Source organism: Mobula hypostoma, chromosome 12, assembly GCF_963921235.1.
Source record: "Mobula hypostoma chromosome 12, sMobHyp1.1, whole genome shotgun sequence".
In the NCBI taxonomy this organism is placed as follows: Eukaryota; Metazoa; Chordata; class Chondrichthyes; order Myliobatiformes; family Myliobatidae; genus Mobula; species Mobula hypostoma.
In genome coordinates, this window is record NC_086108.1 from 94,325,770 (window position 1) to 94,350,167 (window position 24,398).

The 24,398-nt window shown below is 41.1% G+C and overlaps 1 protein-coding gene across 2 annotated transcripts in view; it reads right to left on the minus strand.

Annotated features, from left to right (window-relative positions):
* fnbp1l (formin binding protein 1-like) overlaps positions 1–24,398 on the minus strand; it is a 181,493-nt gene that overhangs the window by 60,659 nt on the left and 96,436 nt on the right. For both annotated transcript variants that reach the window (XM_063064635.1, XM_063064636.1), the window contains exons 2-3: positions 19,211–19,326; positions 7,581–7,634 (exon numbers count right to left, since the gene is read on the minus strand). In XM_063064635.1, coding sequence (XP_062920705.1) covers positions 7,581–7,634; positions 19,211–19,326 — 170 coding nt within the window. The remainder of the gene's footprint in view (positions 1–7,580; positions 7,635–19,210; positions 19,327–24,398) is intronic.

The window sequence follows — 24,398 nt, forward strand, 5'->3', positions numbered from 1 at the left end:
CCCCCCCCCCAGACCAAGTACGACCTGGCCCTTTTGTTCAGGTCCCACCTGCCCCAGATGAGGTCCCAATCATCCAGAAATCTGAATTCCTGCCCTGTGCTCCAATTCTTCAGCCACACATTTATCTGCCACCTCATTCCATAGATTGATTGCTGGGTGGTGCAGCTCGTTGGGCCAGAAGGACCTATTCTGCACTGTATCTCTAAATAAAATAGCTTCAAGGAGATGGTGTTAATTGCTGAGCTGTAGTCAATAAAGAGCACCCTGATGAATGCATCTTCATAAATCTCATTGCAAAATATGGAACATTGCCTGCCAGATTTTGATACAACAAATGGTTAATTTTCTTCCAATGTTTTAACTGGTTGCAGACTTCAGGACTGTCTGAAAGCTGAAAGGTGCAATTTAAATGGTTTTTCCTTTCCCTTGCTGCAGCTTAGCTTTATAATAAGTTAACATACAGTACTGTACAAAAGTCTTAGGCACCCTAGGTCCTTTTTTTAAAAAAAAATATGGTTTCAAATTGTATGGCCTCCACAGAGCTCTGATCTCAGTATCAATCAAAGCTGTCTGGGATTACAGAAGCAAGCAATACAGACAAAGTCTGCAGAAGAACTGGTGCAAGTTCTCCAAGATGCTTGGACCAACCTACCAGTCGATTTTCTTACAAAACTGCATAACAGTGTACGTGAGAGAATTAATGCAGTTTTAAAAGCAAAGGGTGATCCCGCCAAATATTCATTTGATTTTTTTTTAAACTGTTTACTGCTCTTTATAGTTTTTGATACTTAGAAACTTGCTAGCTCATTATTTTAGAAAGCATCTTTGTTTACAGTATTTTTTAAAACGCATGCCTAAGACTTTTGCACGGTACTGTAAGTAGATTGCGAGTTAAAGAAGGTGAAGCAACATGCTTCCCTCAAAGGTCGGGGCATTAGGCATTGAATGTTAGAAGTTTGGAAGCCACATTGCAACTGTGTAAGACTTTGATTGGAGTATTGTCTACAGATCTGATTGCTGCATTACAGGAAAGAGGAGGGTGCAGGACCAAAATAATCAAAGTGCCACCTGTTGATTCATTTCCATAGAAGCAACTCCAGGCTTCATGATGTTTACTCGCCTCTGCACTGAACTGAGGCTGAGGCCGTGGGCTGCTCCGGGCTTCGTTTATGGACTGTTTAGTGCGCATGCGCCGGTGGTGCATGCAGCCTGTTACAGCCGTTCCAACTAGTTTTCTTACTTTTTTCTTCTTACTTTTTTAACTTACGTTATTTGTTGTATTTTTTTTCACGGTAACACGTTGAAGCTGCAACCTCTCTAACATGCTGATGGAGGGAGTTTTATTTGGGTTTTTAGCGCTGGAAACAGTTACATTAGGACACGTCTCATTAGCGGGGCAGCAGTATGGTCGCATTGTTTATTCCAGGGACCAGCTGATTGCGCTTCTGCCGGCCGGTTTAGCGAACAGAGCGGTGGATACCCCGGCTGAAATCTGGAGGAAAACACACAGAGGATGCAGAGGGGGATCAAAAAGGCGAGGAAAGAGGACCAGGTCGAGATAACAGAGACTTACGGAGAATAGTTCAGTGGGTAATAAAATGGACAAGTTGATGGCGCTAGCCAGGAATCAGAGAACATTTCGGGAGAGCAGCGTTATGTGTTTTACTGAAACGTGGCTGCACGTGGACATACCCGACCAAAACTTTTCCATGGAGGGCTTCCAGACCATTCGGGCTGACCGGAAGTGCACTGAGAGCAGTAAGCGTAAAGGAGTTGGGGGCTTGCTGTTCTGGTTAACAACGGATGGTGCAATCCTGGTCATATTACGATCGAGGAACGTGTTTGTAGCCCGGATATTGAACTTTTTGCTGTTGGACTCCGGCCATATTCCTCCGAGATACAACACTGGGCGTCACGGGAGGTTGTTCCTGCCTGTGGCCATCGAACTTTGCAGCTCCTCCCATGGAGGGTCAGACACCCTGAGCCAATAGGCTGGTCCTGGACATTTCCATCTGGCATAATTTGTATATTGTTGTTTGATTGTTTGTGGTTTTTGTATTGCTGTATCTATGCTCTATTCTTGGTTGGTGCAGCTGTAACCAAACTCAATTTCCCTCGGGGTCAATAAAGTATGTCTATGTCTATGACCATGTATGTCTTTCGTTCTGAATGCTACTTGTTTACTTTCATTGTTTGCACGATTTTTTTCTCTCTCAGAACATCAGGTCTTTTTAACAGTCTTTTTTTTAAGAAAAAATAGGTTCTTTTGTATTAGCATAATGTATACATACTTTGATAATAAATGTACTTTGAACTTTGACTCCGAGTTCCTGCAGGATTTTGTGTGTCATCAGAATGTTACCTGGATTAGAGATAAACTTGAAATGTTTTCTTCAGAGGGTAGGATTTAGAGGGACAACCTGATAGAATACTGAATTACAAGAAGTAAAGATACGGTAGATAGTCAGGGTCTTTCTTCTCAAGTTAAAATATCAAATACTACTGGGTAAAGATTTCCATGGGGGGGGCGGAGTTATGGATATTTGCAAACTAATTTAAAAACACATTTTCTTAATCCTGGATGAGAAACATTCTCACTAAAATGAACAAGACTTCTAGTCCTAGTCCATCCTGATCAGTGCAGGACAGGAGAAGCATAATCCTCACAAAATACATTGGGAATGAATTGTGGGATCATATAATCCTATATATTACAAGGCCATAAGGCATTACATAGAAAGTAGTAATAGTCATACTTCATTGATCCCGGGGGAAATTGGTTTTCATTACAGTTGCACCATAAATAATTAAATAGTAATAAAACCATAAATAGTAGATAACGCCAGGAAATAAGTCCAGGACCTGCCTATTGGCTCAGAGTGTCTAACCCTCCAAGGGAGGAGTTGGAGAGTTTGATGGCCACAGGCAGGAATGACTTCCTAGGACACTCTGTGTTGCATCTCGGTGGAATGAGTCTCTGGCTGAATGTACTCCTGTGCCCAACCAGTACATTATGTAGTGGATGGGAGACATTGACCAAGATGGCATGCAACTTGGACAGCATCCTCTTTTCCGACACCACCGTCAGAGAGTCCAGTTCCATCCCCACAACATCACTGGCCTTACGAATGAGTTTGTTGATTCTGTTGGTGTCTGCTACCCTCAGCCTGCTTCCCCAGCACACAACAGCAAACATAAGACCATAAGACAAAGGAGCAGAAGTAGACCATTCGGCTCATCGAGTCTGCTCTGCCATTTTATCATGAGCTGATCCATTTTATCCTATTTAGTCCCACTGCCCCGCCTTCTCACCATAACCTATGATGCCCTGGCTACTCAGATCCCTATCAATCTCTGCCTTAAAGACACCCAATGACTTGGCCTCCACTGCTGCCCGTGGCAACAAATTCCATAGATTCTCCACCCTCTGACTAAAAAAATTTTTTCGCATTTCTGTTCTGAAAGGGCGCCCTTCAATCCTGAAGTCATGCCCTCTCATACTAGACTCCCCCATCATGGGAAACAACTTTGCCACATCCACTCTGTCCATGCCTTTTAACATTCGAAATGTTTCTATGAGGTCTCCCCTCATTCTTCTAAACTCCAAGGAACACAGTCCAAGAGCGGACAAACCTTCCTCATATGTTAACCCTCTCATTCCCGGAATCATTCTAGTGAATCTTCTCTGTACCCTCTCTAACGTCAGCACATCCTTTCTTAAATAAGGAGACCAAAACTGCCCACAGTACTCCAAGTGAGGTCTCACCAGCGCCTTATAGAGCCCTCAACATCACATCCCTGCTCCTATACTCCATTCCTCTAGAAATGAATGCCAACATTGCATTCGCCTTCTTCACTACCGACTCAACCTGGAGGTCAACTTTAAGGGAATCCTGTACGAGGACTCCCAAGTCCCGTTGCATCTCAGAACTTTGAATTCTTCCCCCATTTAAATAATAGTCTGCCCATTTATTTCTTCTGCCAAAGTGCATAACCATACACTTTCCAACATTGTACTTCATTTGCCACTTCTCTGCCCATTCTTCCAATCTATCCAAGTCTCTCTGCAGACTCTCCGTTTCCTCAGCACTACCGGCCCCTCCACCTATCTTCGTATCGTCAGCAAACTTAGCCACAAAGCCATCTATTCCATAATCCAAATCGTTGATGTACAATGTAAAAAGAAGCGGCCCCAACGCTGATCCCTGTGGAACACCACTGGTAACCGGCAGCCAACCAGAATAGGATCCCTTTATTCCCACTCTCTGTTTCCTGTCAATCAACCAATGCTCTATCCACGTATGTAACTTTCCTGTAATTTCATGGGCTCTTATCTTGTTAAGCAGCCCCATGTGTGGCACCTTGTCAAAGGCCTTCTGAAAATCCAAATATACAACATCCACTGCATCTTCCTTGTCTAGCCTACTGGTAATTTCCTCAAAAAATTGTAATAGGTTTGTCAGGCAGGATTTTCCTTTAAGGAATCCATGCTGAGTTCTGCCTATCTTGTCATATGCCTCCAGGTACTCTGTAACCTCATCCTTGACAATCGACTCCAACAACTTCCCAACCACCGATGTCAAGCTAACAGGTCTATAATTTCCTTTTTGCTTCCTTGCCCCCTTCTTAAATAGTGGAGTGACATTTGTAATCTTCCAGTCTTCCGGAACCATGCCAGAATCTATCGACTTTTGAAAGATCATCGCTAATGCCTCCGCAATCTCCACAGCTACTTCCTTCAGAACACGAGGGTGCATTCCATCTGGTCCAGGAGATTTATCGACCTTTAGCCTATTCAGCTTCCTGAGTACTTTCTCTGTCGTAATTGTGACTGCGCACACTTCTCTTCCCTGCCACCCTTGAGTGTCCGGTATACTGCTGTCTTCCTCAGTGAAGACTGATGCAAAATACTTGTTCAGTTCCTTTGCCATCTCCTTCTCTCCCATTACAATTTCTCCAGTATCATTTTCTATCGGTCCTATATCTACTCTCACCTGTCTTACTCTTTATATACTTGAAAAAGCTTTTAGTATCCTCTTTGATATTATTTGCTAGTTTCCTTTCATAGTTAATCTTTTCTCTCTTAATGACCTTCTTGGTTTCCTTTTGTAAGGTTTTAAAGACTTCCCAATCCTCTGTCTTCCCACTAATTTTTGCTTCCTTGTATGCCCTCTCCTTTGCTTTAACTTTGGCTTTGACTTCTCTTGTCAACCACGGTTGCATCCTTTTTCCATTCGAAAATTTCTTCTTTTTTGGAATATACCTGTCTTGCACATTCCTCATTTCTCGCATAAACTCCAGCCACTGCTGCTCTGCTGTCTTTCCCACCAGTGTCTCTTTCCAGTCAACTTTGGCCAGTTCCTCTCTCATGCCACTGTAGTTTCCTGTACTCCACTGAAACACCGACACATCAGATTTCGGTTTCTCTTTTTCTAATTTCACAGTGAACTCAATCATGTTATGATCACTGCCTCCTCAGGGTTCCTTCACCTCAATCTCTCCAATCACCTCCGGTTCATTACACAATACCCAATCCAGTACAGCCGATCCCCTAGTGGGCTCAACAACAAGCTGTTCTAAAAAGCCATCTCGCAGACATTCTACAAGTTCTCTCTCTTGAGATCCAGTGCCAACCTGATTTTTCCAATCGACTCGCATGTTAAAATCCCCCACAATTATCATAACACTGCCCTTCTGACAAGCCTTTTCCATTTCCAGTTGTAATTTGTAGTCCACATCCCTGCAGCTGTTTGGAGGCCTATAAATAACTGCCATCAGGGTCCTTTTACCCCTGCTATTCCTTAGCTCAACCCATAAAGATTCTGCACCTTCCGATCCTATATCACCTCTTTCTAATGATTTAATATCATTTCTTACCAATAAAGCCACGCCTCCCCCTCTGCCTACCTTCTTATCCTTCCGATACACCGTGTATCCTTGGACGTTCAGCTCTCAGAGACATGCGTCCTTTAGCCAGGTCTCAGTGATGGCCACAATATCATACCTGCCAATCTGTAGCTGTACAACAAGATCATCCACCTTATTTCTTATGCAGGATTTCTTAACATGATCGCACTGGCCACTACAGACTCATAGAACATCCAATGTTGGAGCACAATGCATAATCTCAAAAAAGAGAGATATTGCAAGGGCAAGAATCCCACATGACAGTAAACCGAGCAGAAGGACAACCATTGAGATCACCACTTTCCTGGGAGTAAAAACAAGGTGTATCCCTAGAGGAAAGCATCAGACACCCGCTAGCAATAGAAACGCTAGGTTGTCCTTGACCAAATGTCTGCAGCAAGATTTATATCACTTCGGAAATGTTAATGATGTAAACAAAATAAGTTACAGAGCAAGGAGGATCATAGTGAACAGAAAGGCAGATTTGTGGGTCCAACCAGGTTGCCTACTCCTGCTCCTATACAAAAGAGTGGAAATAATCTGAGCCTGATAACTTAAGTTCTATGACTGCAGACAGAAGATCACTGAGTTTAAAAACTGCAAAACTGTCATCCACAATTATACAACAATGAATCATTTGGCAGAGTGATAGATGAAAACCATAATACGTGCAGTCCTAGAAAGATAAGGCATGAAGATAAAGCTGAGGATAGGGAATCATATTGGGTTCCCAGCAGATATTCAATTTGGGAAAAAAAGGGTACGTAACTGTGCATGTCTGAACTGGAGGACCAAGAAACCTTTGCACAATAGTTAGTACATTGCTGCATTTGAAATGTCTTTCCAAGAATTGTATATTCATCTGTATTGATTCAACCTATGTTGATTTTAGTTATGAAGTATGCCTATGATAATTGTCATCTTTCCCCATTTTGACAGGTAAATACCCTTTCAATTAAACAACTCCATTTCACAGAGTTTTAATCTATTTTAAGAGCTCTTTCAAGCATTGCCCTGGAATATCAGATTAGACAGGCCAGTGGCCCAGGATCAAATCCCATTCTGTTGTACGGTTATGAACGGGAAACAGAACTGAAGCAGCAGTTCAAGAATCCCTTAAGTGAACTGAATTTGAACAGCTGGAGTTCTCATTAATGGCTGCTATTTTTCTTGGAAAGTGCAAAACTAACAGGAGTAAAATGGGATGAGACTGATACTCATTCCTTTTATTGAGCCATGTATACTGCCACGTAGTTAATATATTGCGACACTCAACTATAACCCAACAACAGTCAGCAGCTTTGTATCGGAGAAAAAACATTGACGATAAAAATAAGACTATTTAAGTAATGTTTTTGAATATAAATACTCTAATTTTCAAAACCATCAGAGAATATGGTCCCAGAGTTTGAAGAACAAAGTAATAAAATGATGATAAGTACAAACCATGCTAAAAATATTATTTTTCACCATTTTTTATTCTACTGTTCATCTGCTTTAAAATAGCAAGTGAGTTTTGCTTGGCACTCCTTGCACAGTCACTGAAGAAACACACAAACTCTGAATGTTATCCGCCCAGCACTTTTTTTTTTAAAGTGTATATGTATTTAAATGGAACTGTACTGCACTTGAATGTAAATCACACCTTAAACCTTTTTTCAGTCATGACCTACCTGGGTTCTTCATCTTTACTGGAACGTTTTGGTCCATATTTCTTAACAAGGTTTCTGTACACAAAAAATACATTATTATTATTATGTGCTTCACTTCCTCCAGAACACTTGAAAGTGAGTAGGTGACAAATCCTTTATTTACATGGCAGCTAGATAAGATTTACAAATCGAAGCAAGAGGCCGAGAGAGAAGGAGTAAGGAATCTCAGAGAGAAGACTTTTTTTTTACACTGCTCGGGGAAAAGAGGTTAGACTGCGCAGGCGCGTGACGTAGAGGAACATAGGTTTAAAAAAAGACCACCATATACAGTGGGCAGCGTAGTGAGAGGGAGCAGAGTGGGACGGCTTTGGCTCAACAGGCTTAGGTGTGAACAGGCACAGGCACAGGCAAGGGTAGGTTCCGATAAGTTTTGTTTTGTTTGATTAGAGTAGAGAGAGTGCCAGACAGGATGTTAGAATGCTCCTCTTGCAGGATGCGGGAAGTCAGGGAGACCTCCGATGTCCCTGACAATGACACCTGCAAGAAGTGCATCCAGCTGCAGCTCCTAACAAACTGCATTAGGGAACTGGAGCAGGAGCTGGATGACCTCCGGCTCATTCGGGAGAATGAGTTTATAGATAGTAGCTTCAGGGAGGTAGTTATGCCAAAGGAGCAGCGCACAGGTAATTGGGTTACCATCAGGCGAGGGAAGGGGAAAGGGCAGGTACAGCAGGGTTCCCCTGTGGCCATTCCCCTCAACAACAAGTATACCGATTTGGATACTGTTGGGGGGGATGACTTACCTGGGACAAGCTGCAGCAGCCGGATCTCTGGCACTGAGTCTGGTTCTGCAGTGCAGAAGGGACGGTGGAAGAAGAAGAGAGCAGTAGTGATAGGGGACTCGATAGTTAGAGGTAGAGACAGGAGGTTCTGTGGTTGTGACAGAGACTCCCGGATGGTTTGTTGCCTCCCAGGTGCCAGGGTCAAGGATGTCTCTGATCACGTGCACAGCATTCTGAAGTGGGAGGGTGATCAGCCAGACGTCGTGGTGCACATCAGTACCAATGACATAGGAAAAAAGAGTGAGGAGGTCCTGAAGAGTAAGTATAGAGAGCTTGGTAGGAAGTTAAAAAGCAGGACCTCGAAGGTGGTAATCTCAGAATTGCTACCCGTGCCACGTGCCAGTGAGGGTAAGAATAGGATGCTATGGCAGATGAACACAAGGCTGGGGAACTGGTGTAGGGGGCAGGGTTTCAGATTTCAGGATCATTGGGACCTCTTCTGGGGCAGGTGGGACCTGCGCAAGAGAAACGGGTTACACCTGAACTACAAGGGGACCAATATCCTTGCAGAGAGGTTCGTTAGTGCTTTTGGGGAGGGTTTAAACTGGATTTGCAGGGGGATGGGAACCAGAGTGCCAGAGCAGATAGTGGGGTGGGGGTGAAAATAAATGATGTTAAAAGTTCATGCAAAGTCACAAATAGAAGGGTCGTGTGTGGTGGTAATAATCTTCTGAGGTGTGTCTATTTCAATGCAAGTAGTATTGTGGGGAAGGTTGACGAGCTGAGGGCATGGATTGACAGATGGAATTACGACATTATAGCCATTAGTGAAACTTGGCTGCAGGAGGGGCAGGACTGGCAGCTTAATGTTCCAGTGTTCCGACGTTTCAGACATGATAGAGGCAGAGGAATGAAGGGAAAATGTTACAGCAATGTTCAGGCAGGACAGATTAGAGGGCTTGTCTACCAAGGCCATATGGTTGGAGCTGAGAAACAGGAAAGGTATGACTACATTAATGGGCTTGTATTATAGACCACCAAATAGTCAGCGAGAATTGGAGGAGCAAATCTGCAGAGAGATAGCAGACAACTGCAGGAAACATAAAGTTGTGATAGTAGGGGATTTTAATTTTCCACATATTGATTGGGCTTCCCATACTGTTAAAGGTCTAGACGGGTTAGAGTTTGTAAAATGTGTTCAGGAAAGTTTTCTAAATCAATATATAGAGGTACCAACTAGGGAGGATGCAATATTAGATCTCCTATTAGGAAACCAGTTAGGACAGGTGATGGAAGTGTGTGTAGGAAAAACACTTTGGTTCCAGTGATCATAACACCATTAGTTTCAACTTGATCATGTATAAAGATAGATCTGGTCCTCAGGTTGAGGTTCTAAACTGGAAAAAGGCCAAATTTGAAGAAATGAGAAAGGATCTAAAAAGCGTGGATTGGGACAGGTTGTTCTCTGGCAAGGATGTGATTGGTAAGTGGGAGGCCTTCAAAGGAGAAATTTTGAAAGTGCAGGGTTTGTATGTTCATGTCAGGATTAAAGGCAAAGTGAATAAGAATAAGGAACCTTGGTTCTCAAGGGGTATTGGAACTCTGATAAAGAGGAGAGAGATGTATGACATGTACAGGAAACAGGGAGAAAATAAGGTGCTTGAGGAGTATAAAAAGTGCAAAAAAAAATACTTAAAGAAATCAGGAGGGCTAAAAGAAGGCATGAGGTTGCTTTGGCAGTCAAGGTGAAGGATAATCCAAAGAGCTTCTACAGGTATATTAAGAGCAAAAGGATAGTAAGAGATAAAATTGGTCCTCTTGAAGATCAGAGTGGTCGGCTATGTATGGAACCAAAAGAAATGGGGGAGATCTTAAATGGGTTTTTTGCACCTGTATTTACTAAGGAAATTGGCATGGAGTCATTGGAAATAAGGCAAACAAGTAGTGAGGTCATGGAACCTATACAGATTGAGGAGGAGGAGGTGCTTGCTATCTTGAGGTAAATCAGAGTAGATAAATCCTCAGGACCTGACAGGGTATTCCCTCAGACCTTGAAGGAGACTAGTGTTGAAATTGCAGGGGCCCTGACAGATATATTTAAAATGTCAGTATCTACGGGTGAGGTGCCAGGGGATTGGAGGATAGCTCATGTTATTTCGTTATTAAAAAAGGTTCTAAAAGTAATCCGGGAAATTATAGGCCAGTAAGTTTAACGTCGGTAGTAGGTAAATTATTGGAAGGAGTACTGACAGATAGGATCTACAAGTATTTGAGTAGACAGGGGCTTATTAGGGAGAGTCAACATGGCTTTGTGCATGGTAGATCATGTTTAACCAATCTATTAAGAGTTTTTTGAGGAGGTTATCAGGAAAGTGGATGAAGGGAAGGCAGTGGATGTTGTCTACCTGGACTTCAGTAAGGTCTTTGACAAGGTCCTGCATGGGAGGTTAGTTAGTTAGATTCAGTCGCTAGGTATACATGGAGAGGTACTAAACTGGATTAGGCATTGGCTCAGTGGAAGAAGCCAGAGAGTGGTAGTGGAGGATTGCTTCTCTGAGTGGAGGCCTGTGACTAGTGGTGTGCCACAGGGATCAGTGCTGGCTCCATTGTTATTTGTCATCTATATCAGTGATCTGGATGATAATGTGGTAAATTGGATCAGCAAATTTGCTAATGATACAAGGATTGGAGGTTTAGTGGACAGTGAGGAAGGTTTTCAAAGCTTGCAGAGGGATTTGGACCAGCTGGAAAATGGGCTGAAAAATGGTAGATGGAGTTTAATATAGACAACTGTAAGGCATTGCACTTTGGAAGGACAAACCAAGGTAGAACATACAAGGTAAATGGTAGGGCACTGAGTGCAGAAGAACAGAGGGATCTGGGAATACAGATACAAAATTCCCTAAAAGTGGCATCACAGTTAGATAGGGTCGTAAAGAGAGCTTTTGGTACATTGGCCTTTATAAATCAAAGTATTGAATATAAGAGTTGGAACATTATGGTGAGGTTGTATAAGGCGAGGTTATACAAGGCATTGGTGAAGCCGAATTTGGAGTATTATGTACAGTTTTGGTCACCAAATTACAGGAAGGATATTAATAAGGTTGAAAGAGTGCAGAGAAGGTTTACAAGGATGTTGCCGGGACTTGAGAAACTGAGTTACAGAGAAAGGTTGAGTAGGTTAGGACTTTATTCCCAGGAGCATAGAAGAACGAAGGAAGATTTGATAGAGGTATAAAAAATTAGGAAGGGTATAGATAGAGTGAATGCAAGCAGGCTTTTTCCACGGAGGCCAGGGGAGAGAAAAAAACAGAGGACATGGGTTAAGGGTGAAGGGGGAAAAGTTTAAAGGGAACATTGGGGGAGGCTTCTTCACACAGAGAGTGGTGGAAGTGTGGAATGAGCTGCCAGATGAAGTGGTAAATGCGGGCTCACTTTTAACATTTAAGAAAAACTTGGACAGGTACATGGATGAGAGGTGTATGGAGGGATATGGTCCAGGAGCAGGTCAGTGGGACTAGGCAGAAAAAATGGTTCAGCACATCCAAGGGCCAAAAGGCCTGTTTCTATGCTATAATGCTCTATGGTTCTAAATAGGTCACACAATATTTTACTTGCAATCTAATCTTCAGATAATTTTAGTATTTGTATTTGACAACTAAGACTCATCTCCAGTACTCATAGTGATAGTGTAGCATTTATAATGTCCAACATCACAGTGCACTGCAAATCTCAGGTTCTCTCATTAAGACCATTGCATATGTGTATTTATGTTCATAACTGTGTAAAGATTAGCTCTTGGTACCAAAGCACACTTTGCACAGGGGTTAAAATATTGTGTTCATCCATCAAATCAAAAACATATCTGTGGTATAATTGGTTAGAACTGAAAGAAAGTCAATAATAAAACCAATAGCATAATCCCCAAACTACTGAGATTTTAGGACTGAAAAAGAAACATGAAAAACACAAGATGGAGGAGAAAAAAAACTAAAGTTAAAGGAAAAGGAGAAAATAGAACAAAGTAAGTGTTTAAAACATCCAAACGCCCCAAATGTGATTTTTTTTTTATTTAAAAAAGTTCATAAAAAGGATAAGATTGGCGGCTTAAATTGTTCAATTTCTGAGCAAGACTGGTAAGGCATTAAAAATTATCAGGTTATTGAAAGGAGACTTACACTCTTGATTATTGTGAGCTTAATAAGATTTAACATACTATAGAAATTGATTAAAATTCCTAAAATTGATACAAAGGCAATGGGCTGTTTATATGAATTGCATTGATCAAACAGTATGTTTGAGGATTGAAACTCACACTAAAATGCAATCTTTTGAATTATTAGCCAGGTTGTACATTCACGTATTACCAATGTCACTATTTTCAACCTTGATGTGGCACATATCATTTTTTAATCCTACATTTCATAATTTTGATGTATTTGATCACTACAGAAATGTGATTAAAATAGTTAGCTATTAAATGGTTGATTGTTTGATCAATTCAACCATACATTTAGTTTGAATCTTCACGACTTGAATGAATGGCATGATTCTGCAGCATCTTTATCTTTCTCCCCAAAATTTATAATTCTTTTTGCACATTTGAATTCAAGTTCTGCACTAACAAAACAAGACCCAAATCAAATGCATAACTTTGTATTTAGTCACAAACTAATCTGTAACTAAGCAACTGTCACTTTCTAGAACCAATGCAACTTTGGAAATCTCTATTTTCATTCTCTTCACTCCTCAAGCCACCACTGTTTAGCAAACTGCTAAGAAAGAAAAAAAATAAAGTCTCTAAATATTTTTTACATTGAACAAACATCTCTAACAATAATTACTAAGATCTAAAAAAGCTGTCTCTTCTCCATACCTTTATGCTTTGGGTTGATAATATAAATATCTGCATCTAGTTTTATAAATTAACAAATAGGACTATGTCAGATGACCACGCTTTAGCATAATGACCATTATATTTAAGAGATAGGCCCAGGTTTACTATTGTAGCTACAATGGGACTCCGATGGGTTGAATTATTTAGCAGATTGTTTATTATAATAGTGTTTGTGTTTAATCCTTGATAACGAACATTTTTGCTCACTGAAGAGAAAGCACTCATTAAATGCCAAAGATGATCATTTAGAAAGGTTTTAACAGCTCAGCCATACAGGATCTTTGATCAAGTATTATATGCCCAAGTGCAAAACAAAATTCACTCTTTTCATAGCCTTTCTATAGAGTTCAGATGCTTCATGAGAAGATTAAATGCTTCCATCCTCATAGTAGATTCTTCATGAGAACGCTACACCACTTTCCAATCTCATCTTTTGCTTGATTGTTCCCCTCCCAATCACAATGAACATTGCCACCACAATACATCATCTTTACCCACACTTCTGTCTTTATAAACCTAAAACAAAAAAAATTCATCTTCAAATCTCCCAAAATGTCTATAATCTTTCAGATGACTTCCAATCTTGGAACCTATACATAATCTGCATCATTCCACCCAATATCAGCACAGAACAGGCCCTTCTGGCTCAACGAGCCACACAGCTCACCTATTTAATCTGGCCCAATCACAAGACAATTAACAATGACCAATTAACCTACTACTAACTGGTAGGTCTTTGGACTGTGGGAGGAAACTAGAGCACCTGGAGGAAACACACGCACACATGAGGAGATACAAACTTCTAACAGAGGATGCCAGAATTGAACTGCAAATTCCAACACCCTGAGATGTAATTGAGTCATGCAAATTGCTATGCTACTGTAGCACCCCATCCTTTTGTTGCAAGCATTTTTTCCAGGTAAAGATGAATATCTCTAGCCACTGTCTGATCAAAAGCAATTAGAAGGGCACAAGTACACCACTCATCTCAAGCCTACTCCACCATTTAACAAGATCATGACGGCTCTGATCGCAACATCAATCTCACATTTCAATCTCAGGGTTGCATAAGGTGACATGTATGTATTTTGATAATAAATTTACTTTGAACTTGACAAGGCTCCTGAGGATCTCGTGTGTTTCAATCAAATCAGCACCAACTCTTCTGAATTCTAGCTAACCAATCTTTCTTCACAAGAAAACCTGTTCATTATATGTCCAAAAAGCATTCTCTGAATTGCTTCAACATCTTAACATTCTTCCTCAAATAGTGAGACATTACTGCACACTGTAATCTAGACACTCGGTGGTGAGGGGGGTACCACAGGGGTCGGTGCTGTTTACCATTTACATTGATGGTTTGGAAGAGGGGACTGAGTGTAGCGTAGCAAAATTTGCTGATGACACTGAGTAGAAAAGCAAATTGTACAGAGGAGGTGGAGAGTCTGCAGAGGGATATAGATAGGTTAAGTGAGTGTGCCAAGGTCTGGCAGATGGAATACAACGTTGGTAAATGCAAGATCATCCACTTTGGAAGGAATAATAGAAGCGCAGATTATTATTTAAATGGTGAAAGATTTCAGCATGCTGTTGTGCAGAGGGACTTGGGAGTGCTTGTTCATGAATCACAAAAAGTTGGCTTGCAGGTACAACAGGTTATTAAGAAGGCAAACGGAATGTTGGCCTTCATTGCTAGAGGGATTGAATTCAAGAGCAGGGAGGTCATGCTGCAACTATACAGGGTACTGGTGAGGCCGTACCTGGAGTACTGTGTGCAGTTCTGGTCTCCATACTTGAGGAAGGATATACTGGCTTTGGAGGCAGTGCAGAGTAGGTTCACCAGGTTGATTCCTGGGATGAAGGGGTTAACCTACGAGGAGAGATTCAGTCACCTGGGACTATACTCTCTGAAATTCAGAAGAATGAGAGGGGATCTTATAGAAACATACAAAATTTTGAAAGGGGTAGACGAGATAGAAGTAGGAAAGTTGTTTCCATTGGTAGGTAAGCCTAGAACTAGGAGACATTGCCTCAAGATTCAGGACAGAAGATTTAGGACGGAGATGAGGAGAAACTGTTTTTCCCCAGAGAGTGGTGAATCTGTGGAATTCTCTGCCCAGGGAAGCAGTTGAGGCTTCTTCAGTAAATATATTTAAGATACAGTTAGATAGGTTTATACATAGTAAGGGAATTAAGGATTATGGGGAAAAGGCAGGTAGACGGAGCTGAGTTTAGGACAGATCAGCCATGATCTTATTGAATGGCAGGGCAGGCTCGATGGGCCAGATGGCCTACTCCTGCTCTTATTCCTTATGTTCTTATGACATTATCACATCAATCCTATACAAGTGAAACAAAATCTATTGTCTTCAATTCTCCTTGCATTAAATATTTTTCTAATTGCCTGGAATATCTGCATATTAACCTTCAACGAATCTTGCACTTGGGCACTCAGGTCCAATTGGAATTCATTAAAGATTTTGATTTATTTACCGAGAAGAAACTGTACCACAAGTTTAATAATGACCAAAAACTTGTTAATCATGAAAGATATTTTCATCTGTAAATGAACTGTACATATAATATTGAGATTTTAAACCTATTTTGTCGACTTATTATGCATACTTACAAGTAACTGCTTAAAATTTCAAAACTGCCACTTTCATTCTTCTCATAAGATCAAAAAGACTGTTAGCAAGAACATTAGTGTATAGTATAATAAAAAGTGTAAACCCTGTTAGTTATGATAGAATGGCAACCAAGCGAAGCAATGGAAGTATCAAATCACTCATTGCAAACAAACAGCTCATTGTGTTTGTGAACAGCATGGTCAGTCTTAGAGCAAATTGTTCCCAAATTTATTGCAGCCATCTAGAGTGCCTGCCACATACAAAGAATCAATTACATAAGATTATTTGGAACAGTAGAATCAATATTTAAGTTAATCTTTACTAAAAAGGCAAGCATTCTTCAATAAAGGATCCTTCTTAGCTGGTTTCTTTTTAAAATGTTTTTAAACTCTTCATGGAAAATTATACAAAGAAAATATTCAAAATTCAAATGTTAAATCTGCCAATATAGAAAAATCTGGAGAAAAACAAAACATTAAAACTCAAATGCTTTGAAAGTTTCTTTCAAAATATTTTGGTCTATACAGCATAGAACAGAACATATGTAAAATGGTACAGCACGGAAAAAGAAACTTCAGACCACTTGTCTGTGCTGACTTTGATTTTAATCTAACAAATTCCATATGCTTACATATAGGTCTGTATCATACTTGGTCATGCGCCTGTCTAGATGCCTCTTAGTGTGACTATTTTATTTGCCTTTACCTTCCCCCCTCACCTGAACTCAACTATTATCTGCCAACTTTTGCTTCTCCTCTTCCCCCCCCCCACCCCACCTTTTTATCCTCGCTTCTGTCCTCTTACTTTCCTGCCTGAAATATCAACTGTTCATTTCCTTCCATAGATATTGCCCGGCCCACTGAGTTCCTCTAGCATCTTGTGTGTTGCTAAAACTTATATATGCTTTCTTTCTCTTTTTGATTAAACTTAAAATGTCTCGTATCTTCCAAGGTTCCAAACCTTGCCATTTGTACCTTTTATCTTTGCAGGAGGATGCTGGTCCTGAACTTCATCCAATAGCTTTTAAAGGACTCCCCATATCATACGTGAATTTACTCCAAAATAGCCACCTGCAAACTAGTTTCTCCCCAACACTATTGTAATCCGTCTTCCTGCAATTTAGCATTGCCTCTCAAGGACCATCTTCTCCTTGTCCATAACTATCTTAAAATTATGATCACAAACTTATGATCACTGAACTTTTCATCACCTGACCAGGCTCACCTCCTAGTACAAAGTCCGGTATGGCCACTTCTCTAGTTCATCCATTTACAGATGAAAGAAAAAGTCTGAACCCTTTGCTACTACATGGTTTTCTGCATTAATTACTCATAAAATGTGGTCCGATTTTCATCCAAGTCAGAATAATAGACAATCTGTCTAAACTAATAGCATGCAAACAATTGTCTAATCATTCAGAGTCCAGGCTGGAAAAGTATGTGAACCCTTGTATTTAATAACTGGTAGAACCTCCTTTAGCAGCAATAACCACCACCAAACATTTCCTGTAACTGCTGATCAGACTTGCACAATTTTAGACCATTCCTCCATAAGAAACTGTTTCAGTTCATCAATATTTCAGAATGAGCAGCCCTCTTCAATTGGGTTAGGTCTGGATTCGAGCTTGGCCATTCCAAAACACAAATTTTCTTCTTTTAAAAACCTTGTTGTTGATTTACTCTTGTGTTTCGGATCACTGTCTTGTTGCATCATCCAACTTCTATTAAGCTTCAGGCCACTACCTTGACATTCTCCTGTAAAATATCTTGATATACTTTTGAATTCATTGTTCCCTCAATGATTGCAAGATGTCCAGGCCCTGAAGCAGCAAAGAAGCCCCAAACCACGACGCTCCTTCCACCATGCTCCAGTCCTGCTGAAGAGTCTCGGCCTGAAACATCAACTGTACTCAATTCCATAGATGCTGCCTGGCCTGCTTGAGTTCCTCCAGCATTTAGTGTGTGTTGTTCACAGTTAAGATGAGGTTTTGGTGTTGGTGTGCAGTGCCCTTTTTCCTCCAAACAGTGACAGGCATTTCTGCCAAAAAGTTCAACTTTTGTCTCATCTGTCCACAGAACATTGTCCCAGAAACACTGTGGAACATCCAGGTGGTCTTTTGCAAACTTGAATTGCCCAGCAATATTATTATTATTATTTTTTTTTAAAGAGAGCAGTAGTTTCCTCCATGATGTCCTTCCATGAATACCATTCTTGTTCAGTGTTTTTCTTATAGTCAACATGTAAACAGAGCCTTTAGCAAGTTTTAGAGATTTCTGCAGGTGTTTTGCTGTTACCCTTGTGTTCTTTTTCACCTTCTTCAACATTGCATGTTGTGCTCTTGGTGTCATCTTTTCAGGAAGCTTACTCCTAGGGAGAGTAGCAACGGTACTGAATTTCCTCCATATGTGGACAATTTCTCTTACTTTAGACTGATGAACACTCAGGCCTTTAGGAATGCTTTTGTAGCCCTTTACAGCTTCATGCATCTCTACAATTCATCTTCTAAGGTCCTCTGAAAGCTGTTTTGAATGAGGCATCTTGCACGGAAAAAGATCTTTCTTGAGAACAGCAGGCTCTGTCAGTAACCTGACTTTGTGTGTCTTTTTTTAAAAATAAGGCAGTGTACCTCTGCAATTCACAGCTCCAATCTCATTTCATTGATTGGAACACCTGACTCCAAATAGCTTTTGAAGAAGGCATTACCTCAGAGGTTCACATACTTTTTTGAACCTAGACTGTGATTGTTTAAATGCACTCAGTTTTAATGAGAAGTAGTACAATTGTTTGTGTTTTTATGAGTTTAACAGATCGTGTTTGTCTATTAATAAATCATAGATGAAGATCAGACCATATTTTATAAGTAATTAATGCAGAAACCAGGTAAATGTAAAGGGTTCACAAACTAATTGCAACTGTACATATTATTTCAAGAAACTCTCCTGGATGCACCCAAGTTCTGCCTCGTCTAAGCCCCTGCACAAAGAGTCCCAGATATTACTTGGGCAATTAAAATTACACATTACATAAACCTGTTATTTTAACATCGTTCCATCATTGGCCTGCATGCCAGTTTCTCTATCGCCCAGTGACTACTGGGATGCCCATCATAGTGACTGCACCTTTCATACTTCTGAGTTCAACCTCTTTGGTCTTGCTAGATGAACCCTCCAAGATTTTCTAAGTTCAGTTGTGATATAATCCCTAATCAGTAACGAAATATCTCCCACCCCTTATCAAGTCTGAAACAGCTAAGCCCTGGAACACTGAATGGCCACAATCAAATTTCGGCAATGGTTACACAACACAGTTCTGACAAAATAGTCACTCAGCACACCATCTTACCTTAACTGTTTTGCATAGCTTTGCTCTATGTCAAGTCTCTCTTTAACAAATTTAGTATATTTTTCCAAGAAGTCAATTCCCCATTGTGTGTGTTTCTCTATGTTGTCAAATTGATCCTAAAAGTAAAACAAAAGAAGTATTAGTCCCAGCATTAGTCCCGGCATTACTGTCAGCTTCAAACATGAACGATAGTGTAGTAATTCACTACATACCTTCAGATTTTGAACAGCCACAAACAGATCATGAGGAAAAATACAACATTACTTTCATACACAAACAACAGGAATTCTGCAGATGCTGGAAATTCAAGCAACACACATCAAAGTTGCTGGTGAACGCAGCAGGCCAGGCAGCATCTCTAGGAAGAGGTGCAGTCGACGTCAACTGCACCTCTTCCTACAGATGCTGCCTGGCCTGCTGCATTCACCAGCAACTTTGATGTGTGTTGCATTACTTTCATATATTTGAATTTGTAAGCATCAAAAAATGTTTAAAATATAGTTTCAGAATCAGGTTTATTATCACCAGCATGTGTTAACTTAGCAGCACACATAATACAGAAAGAAAGAAAATAAATAAATAAATAAAATTTAAAATAGAGCAAAGACCGAAATAATATATATTTTAAAAAAAGTGATGTAATGTTCATGGGTTCAATGTCCATTTAGGAATCATAGGGCAGAGGGGAAGAAGCTGTTCCTGAATCACTGAGTGTGTGCCTTCAGGCTTCTGTACCTCCTTCTTGATGAAAACAATGAGAAAAAGGCATATCCTGAGTGGTGGATGTCCTTAAAGATAGACACTGTCTTCCCAAGGCACTGCTCTTTGAAGGCATCTTGGATACTACGGAGGCTAGTACCCAAGATGGAGCTGACTAATTTTACAAACTTCTGCAGCTTCTTTCCATCCTGTGCAGTATCCCACTTCCACCCCACCACCCACCTCCATACCAGACAGCAATGCAGCCTGTCAGAATGCTCTCCACTGTACATCTATAGTCGTTTGAGTGTTATAGTTTCAAACCAACTCCTAAGGAAACAAAGCCACTGTCTTGCCTTCTTTGTAGCTGCATTGATAGTTGGGACCAGATTAGATCCTCAGCTATCTCAACACTCACGAACTTTAAATTACTCACTCTCTGCACCACTGATCCCTCTATGAGGATTGGTTTCTTTTGAAATGTAACAGAAAAATGCAACAGCTCCATACAGATAACAGAACAATAATGGACAGGAATGGAAAATATATATCATGGCTAAGATTAAATTTCTACCAAAAAACTCTATTCAAACTGTTACTTATAGCAATATGGAAAATAAAGCTTTTGGCACCAATCTATTCTAGCTATATTGGCCCCTTCAAATATTATGCTTTGCTGCATCACTTTATAGTGAGTTTTTAAAATGCCACACTCCAGTCTGAAAATTAGTTTTATTCAGAATTTTATTTCCTCAAATACAACCCAGAAGTACAATGAATTTTAAAATCAAAGCCTTTTAATACATAATCCAAGATCCCTCCCCCCCCATTTTCTCATCTCCCCTCTTCCAATGACAGAAGATAAAGTCAGAAAGCCACAAAGCAAGGCTCAAGAACAACTTCTATCTCACTGTCATGTGACGACTAAATGTACAATAAAGTTGGGATCTTGACTTCACAATCTACCTTGTTATGATCTTGCACCTCTTGTTTACCTGCACGTCACTTTCTCTGTCACTGTTACACCTTATTCTGCACTGTTATTTTTTTTTTAAACTTATTCTACCTTAATTCTTTGTGTAATGATTTGACTTGGTCATTCACAGAACACTACAACACAGAAACAGGCCTTTTGGCCCATGCTCTTCAGCCTGGTCCCATCAATCTGTCCCAGACCATTGCCCTCCAAACCACTCCCATCCACGTCCAATCCAACTTTCTCTTATATGTTGACACTGAACACACACCCACCACTTACACTAGCATCTTGTTCCATACTCTTACCACCCTGAGTGAACAAATTCCCCTAAAATAAATTTCACCCTTCACCCTTAACCTCTAGTTCTAGTCTCACCCAACCTCAGGGTCAATGCAAGCAAGTTTTTTCCACTATCTATACCTCTCATAATTTTTTAATACCTCTACAAATAAAATCTCCCCTGATGCTCCTATGCGCTGAGGAATAAAGTCCTAACCTATTTAACCTTTCCCCAAAACTCAGGTCCTCAAGTCCTGGCAACACCCTTGTAAATTCTCTCTTTTCAATCTTATTGATAACTTTCCTGTAGGTAGGTGACCAGAAATGCACACAATGCTCCAAATTATGCCTCACCAACATCTTATACAACTTCAACATAACACCCCATCTCCTGTACTCAATACTTTGATTTATGAAGGCCATTGTACAAAAAGGGCCATTCTTTTTGACCTTATCTACCTGTGATGCCACTTCCAAGGAATTCTGCATCTGCATTCTCAGATCCCTCTATTGTACCACACTCCTCAGTGCCCTACCAATCACCTTGCAAGCCCTACCCTAGGGTGTCCTCCCAAAGTGCAATACCTCTTATACGACTGCCATGAATTCCATCTGCCATTTTTCAGCCCATTTTTCTGGCTGTAGCAGATCCCGCTGCAAGCTTAGAGAGTCTTCCTCACTGTCTACTACTCCCCATTCTTCATGTCATCTGTATAAACAGTATGCAAGACAACGTTTTCACTGTATCGCAGTACATGCAACAATAATAAACCAGTTCCAATTCAATTTTAATTTATTATTCTGCTTCGACCATAATCCTAGATAGTCTGACTGTCACTTTAGAAATAAATGTTTTGTACTATACTCTGGTTAGGAATGATGTGTTATTCATAAGAACACATCTAAACAACTCTTTAAGACAGAATGCCTAAAATGACTTCCACTTTTAACTGTTGGCAAGTACACCCTCTCAACTTTCTCTAAAGATCTACGGAAAACAGGTCACACAACGGTACAGCGATGGCCAGAACAAGATGGTGAAATAGAGCCAGTGAACCTGCCAACCCCAAGGATTCCTTGAGGTGTTCAAAGTCACAGGTCATGGGTCAGGTCATAGACCTCTCAGTGGGTGAGCATCTGGGGGACAGTGACCACCGCTCCCTGGCCTTTAACATCATCATGGAAAAGGATAGAACCACAGAGGACAAGAAAATTTTTAATTGGAGAAGGGCAAATTATGAGGCTATAAGGCTAGAACTTGCAGGCGTGAATTGGGGTGAAGTTTTTGCAGGGAAATGTACTATGGACATGTAGTCGATGTTTAGGGATCTCTTGCAGGATGTTAGGGATAAATTTGTCCCGGTAAGGAAGATAAAGAATGGTAGAGTGAAGGAACCATGGGTGACAAGTGAGGTGGAGCATCTAGTCAGGTGGAAGAAGGCAGCATACATGAGGTTTAGGAAGCAAGATGGGGTTATTGAGGAATATAGGATAGCAAGAAAGGAGCTTAAGAAGGGGCTGAGGAGAGCAAGAAAGGGGCATGAGAAGGCCTTGGCGAGTAGGATAAAGTAAAACCCCCAAGGCATTCTTCAATTATGTGAAGAACAAAAGGATGACAGGAGTGAAGAGAGGACCAATTAGAGATAAAGGTGGGAAGATGTGCCTGGAGGCGGTAGAAATGAGCGAGGTCCTCAATGAATACTTCTCTTCGGTATTCACCAATGAGAGGGAACTTGATGACGGTGAGGACAATACCAGTGAGGTTGATGTTCTGGAGCATGTTGATATTAAGGGAGAGGACATGTTGGAGTTGTTAAAATACATTAGGATGGATAAGTCCCCAGGCTGCTCCACAAGGCAAGGGAAGAGATTGCTGAGACTCTGGCTCGGATCTTTATGTCCTCGTTGTCCACAGGAATGGTACTGGAGGATTGGAGGGAGGCGAATGTGGTCCCCTTGTTCAAAAAAGGTAGTAGGGATAGTCCAGGTAATTATAGACCAGTGAGCCATAAGCCTGTGGTGGGAAAGCTGTTGGAAAAGATTCATAGAGACGGGATCTATGGGCATTTAGAGAATCATGGTCTGATCAAGGACAGTCAGCATGGCTTTGTGAAGGGCAGATCGTGCCTAATAATTATTAGCCTGATAGATTTCTTTGAGGAAGTGACCAGGCATATAGGTGAGGGTAGTGCAGTGGATGTGATCTACATGGATTTTAGTAAGGCATTTGACAAGGTTCCACATGGTAGGCTTATTCAGAAAGTCAGAAGGCATGGGATCCAGGGAAGTTTGGCCAGGTGGATTCAAAATTGGCTTGCCTGCAGAAAGCAGGGGGTCATGGTAGGGGAGTACATTCAGATTGGAGGGCTGTGACTAGTGGTGCCCCACAAGGATCGGTTCTGGGACCTCTACTTTTCGTGATTTTTATTAACGACCTGGATGTGGGGGTAGAAGGGTGGGTTGGCAAATTTGCAGACGACACAAAAGTTGGATAGTGTAGAGGATTGTCGCAGATTGCAGAGAGACATTGATAGGATGCAGAAGTGGGCTGACAAGTGGCAGATGGAGTTCAACCCGGAGAAGTGTGAGGTGGTACACTTTGGAAGGACAAACTCCAAGGCAGAGTACAAAGTAAATGGCAGGACACTTGGTAGTGTGGAGGAGCAGAGGCATCTGGTGGTACATGTCCACAGATCCCTGAAAGTTGTCTCATAGGTAGATAGGGTAGTTACGAAAGCTTATGGAGTGTTAGCTTTCATAAGTCGAGGGATAGAGTTTAAGAGTCGCGGAATAATGAGGCAGCTCTATAAAACTCTGGTTAGGCCACACGTGGAGTACTGTATCCAGTTCTAGTCGCCTCACTATATAGGAAGGATGTGGAAGCATTGGAAAGGGTAGAGAGGAGATTTACCTGGATGCTGCCTGGTTTAGAGGGTATGCATTATGATCAGAGATTAAGGGAGCTAGGACTTTACTCTTTGGAGGGAAGGAGACCGAGAGGAGACATGGCAAGCATTTAAAGATCGCATGGATGAACTACAACAATTGTTCATCCCAGTTTGGCAAAAGAATAAACCAGGGAAGGTAGTGCACCTGTGGCTGACAAGGGAAATTAGGGGTAGTATCAATTCCAAAGAAGAAACATACAAATTAGCCAGAAAAAGCGGCACACCTGAGGACTGGGAGAAATTCAGAGTCCAGCAGAGGAGGACAAAGGGCTTAATTAGGAAA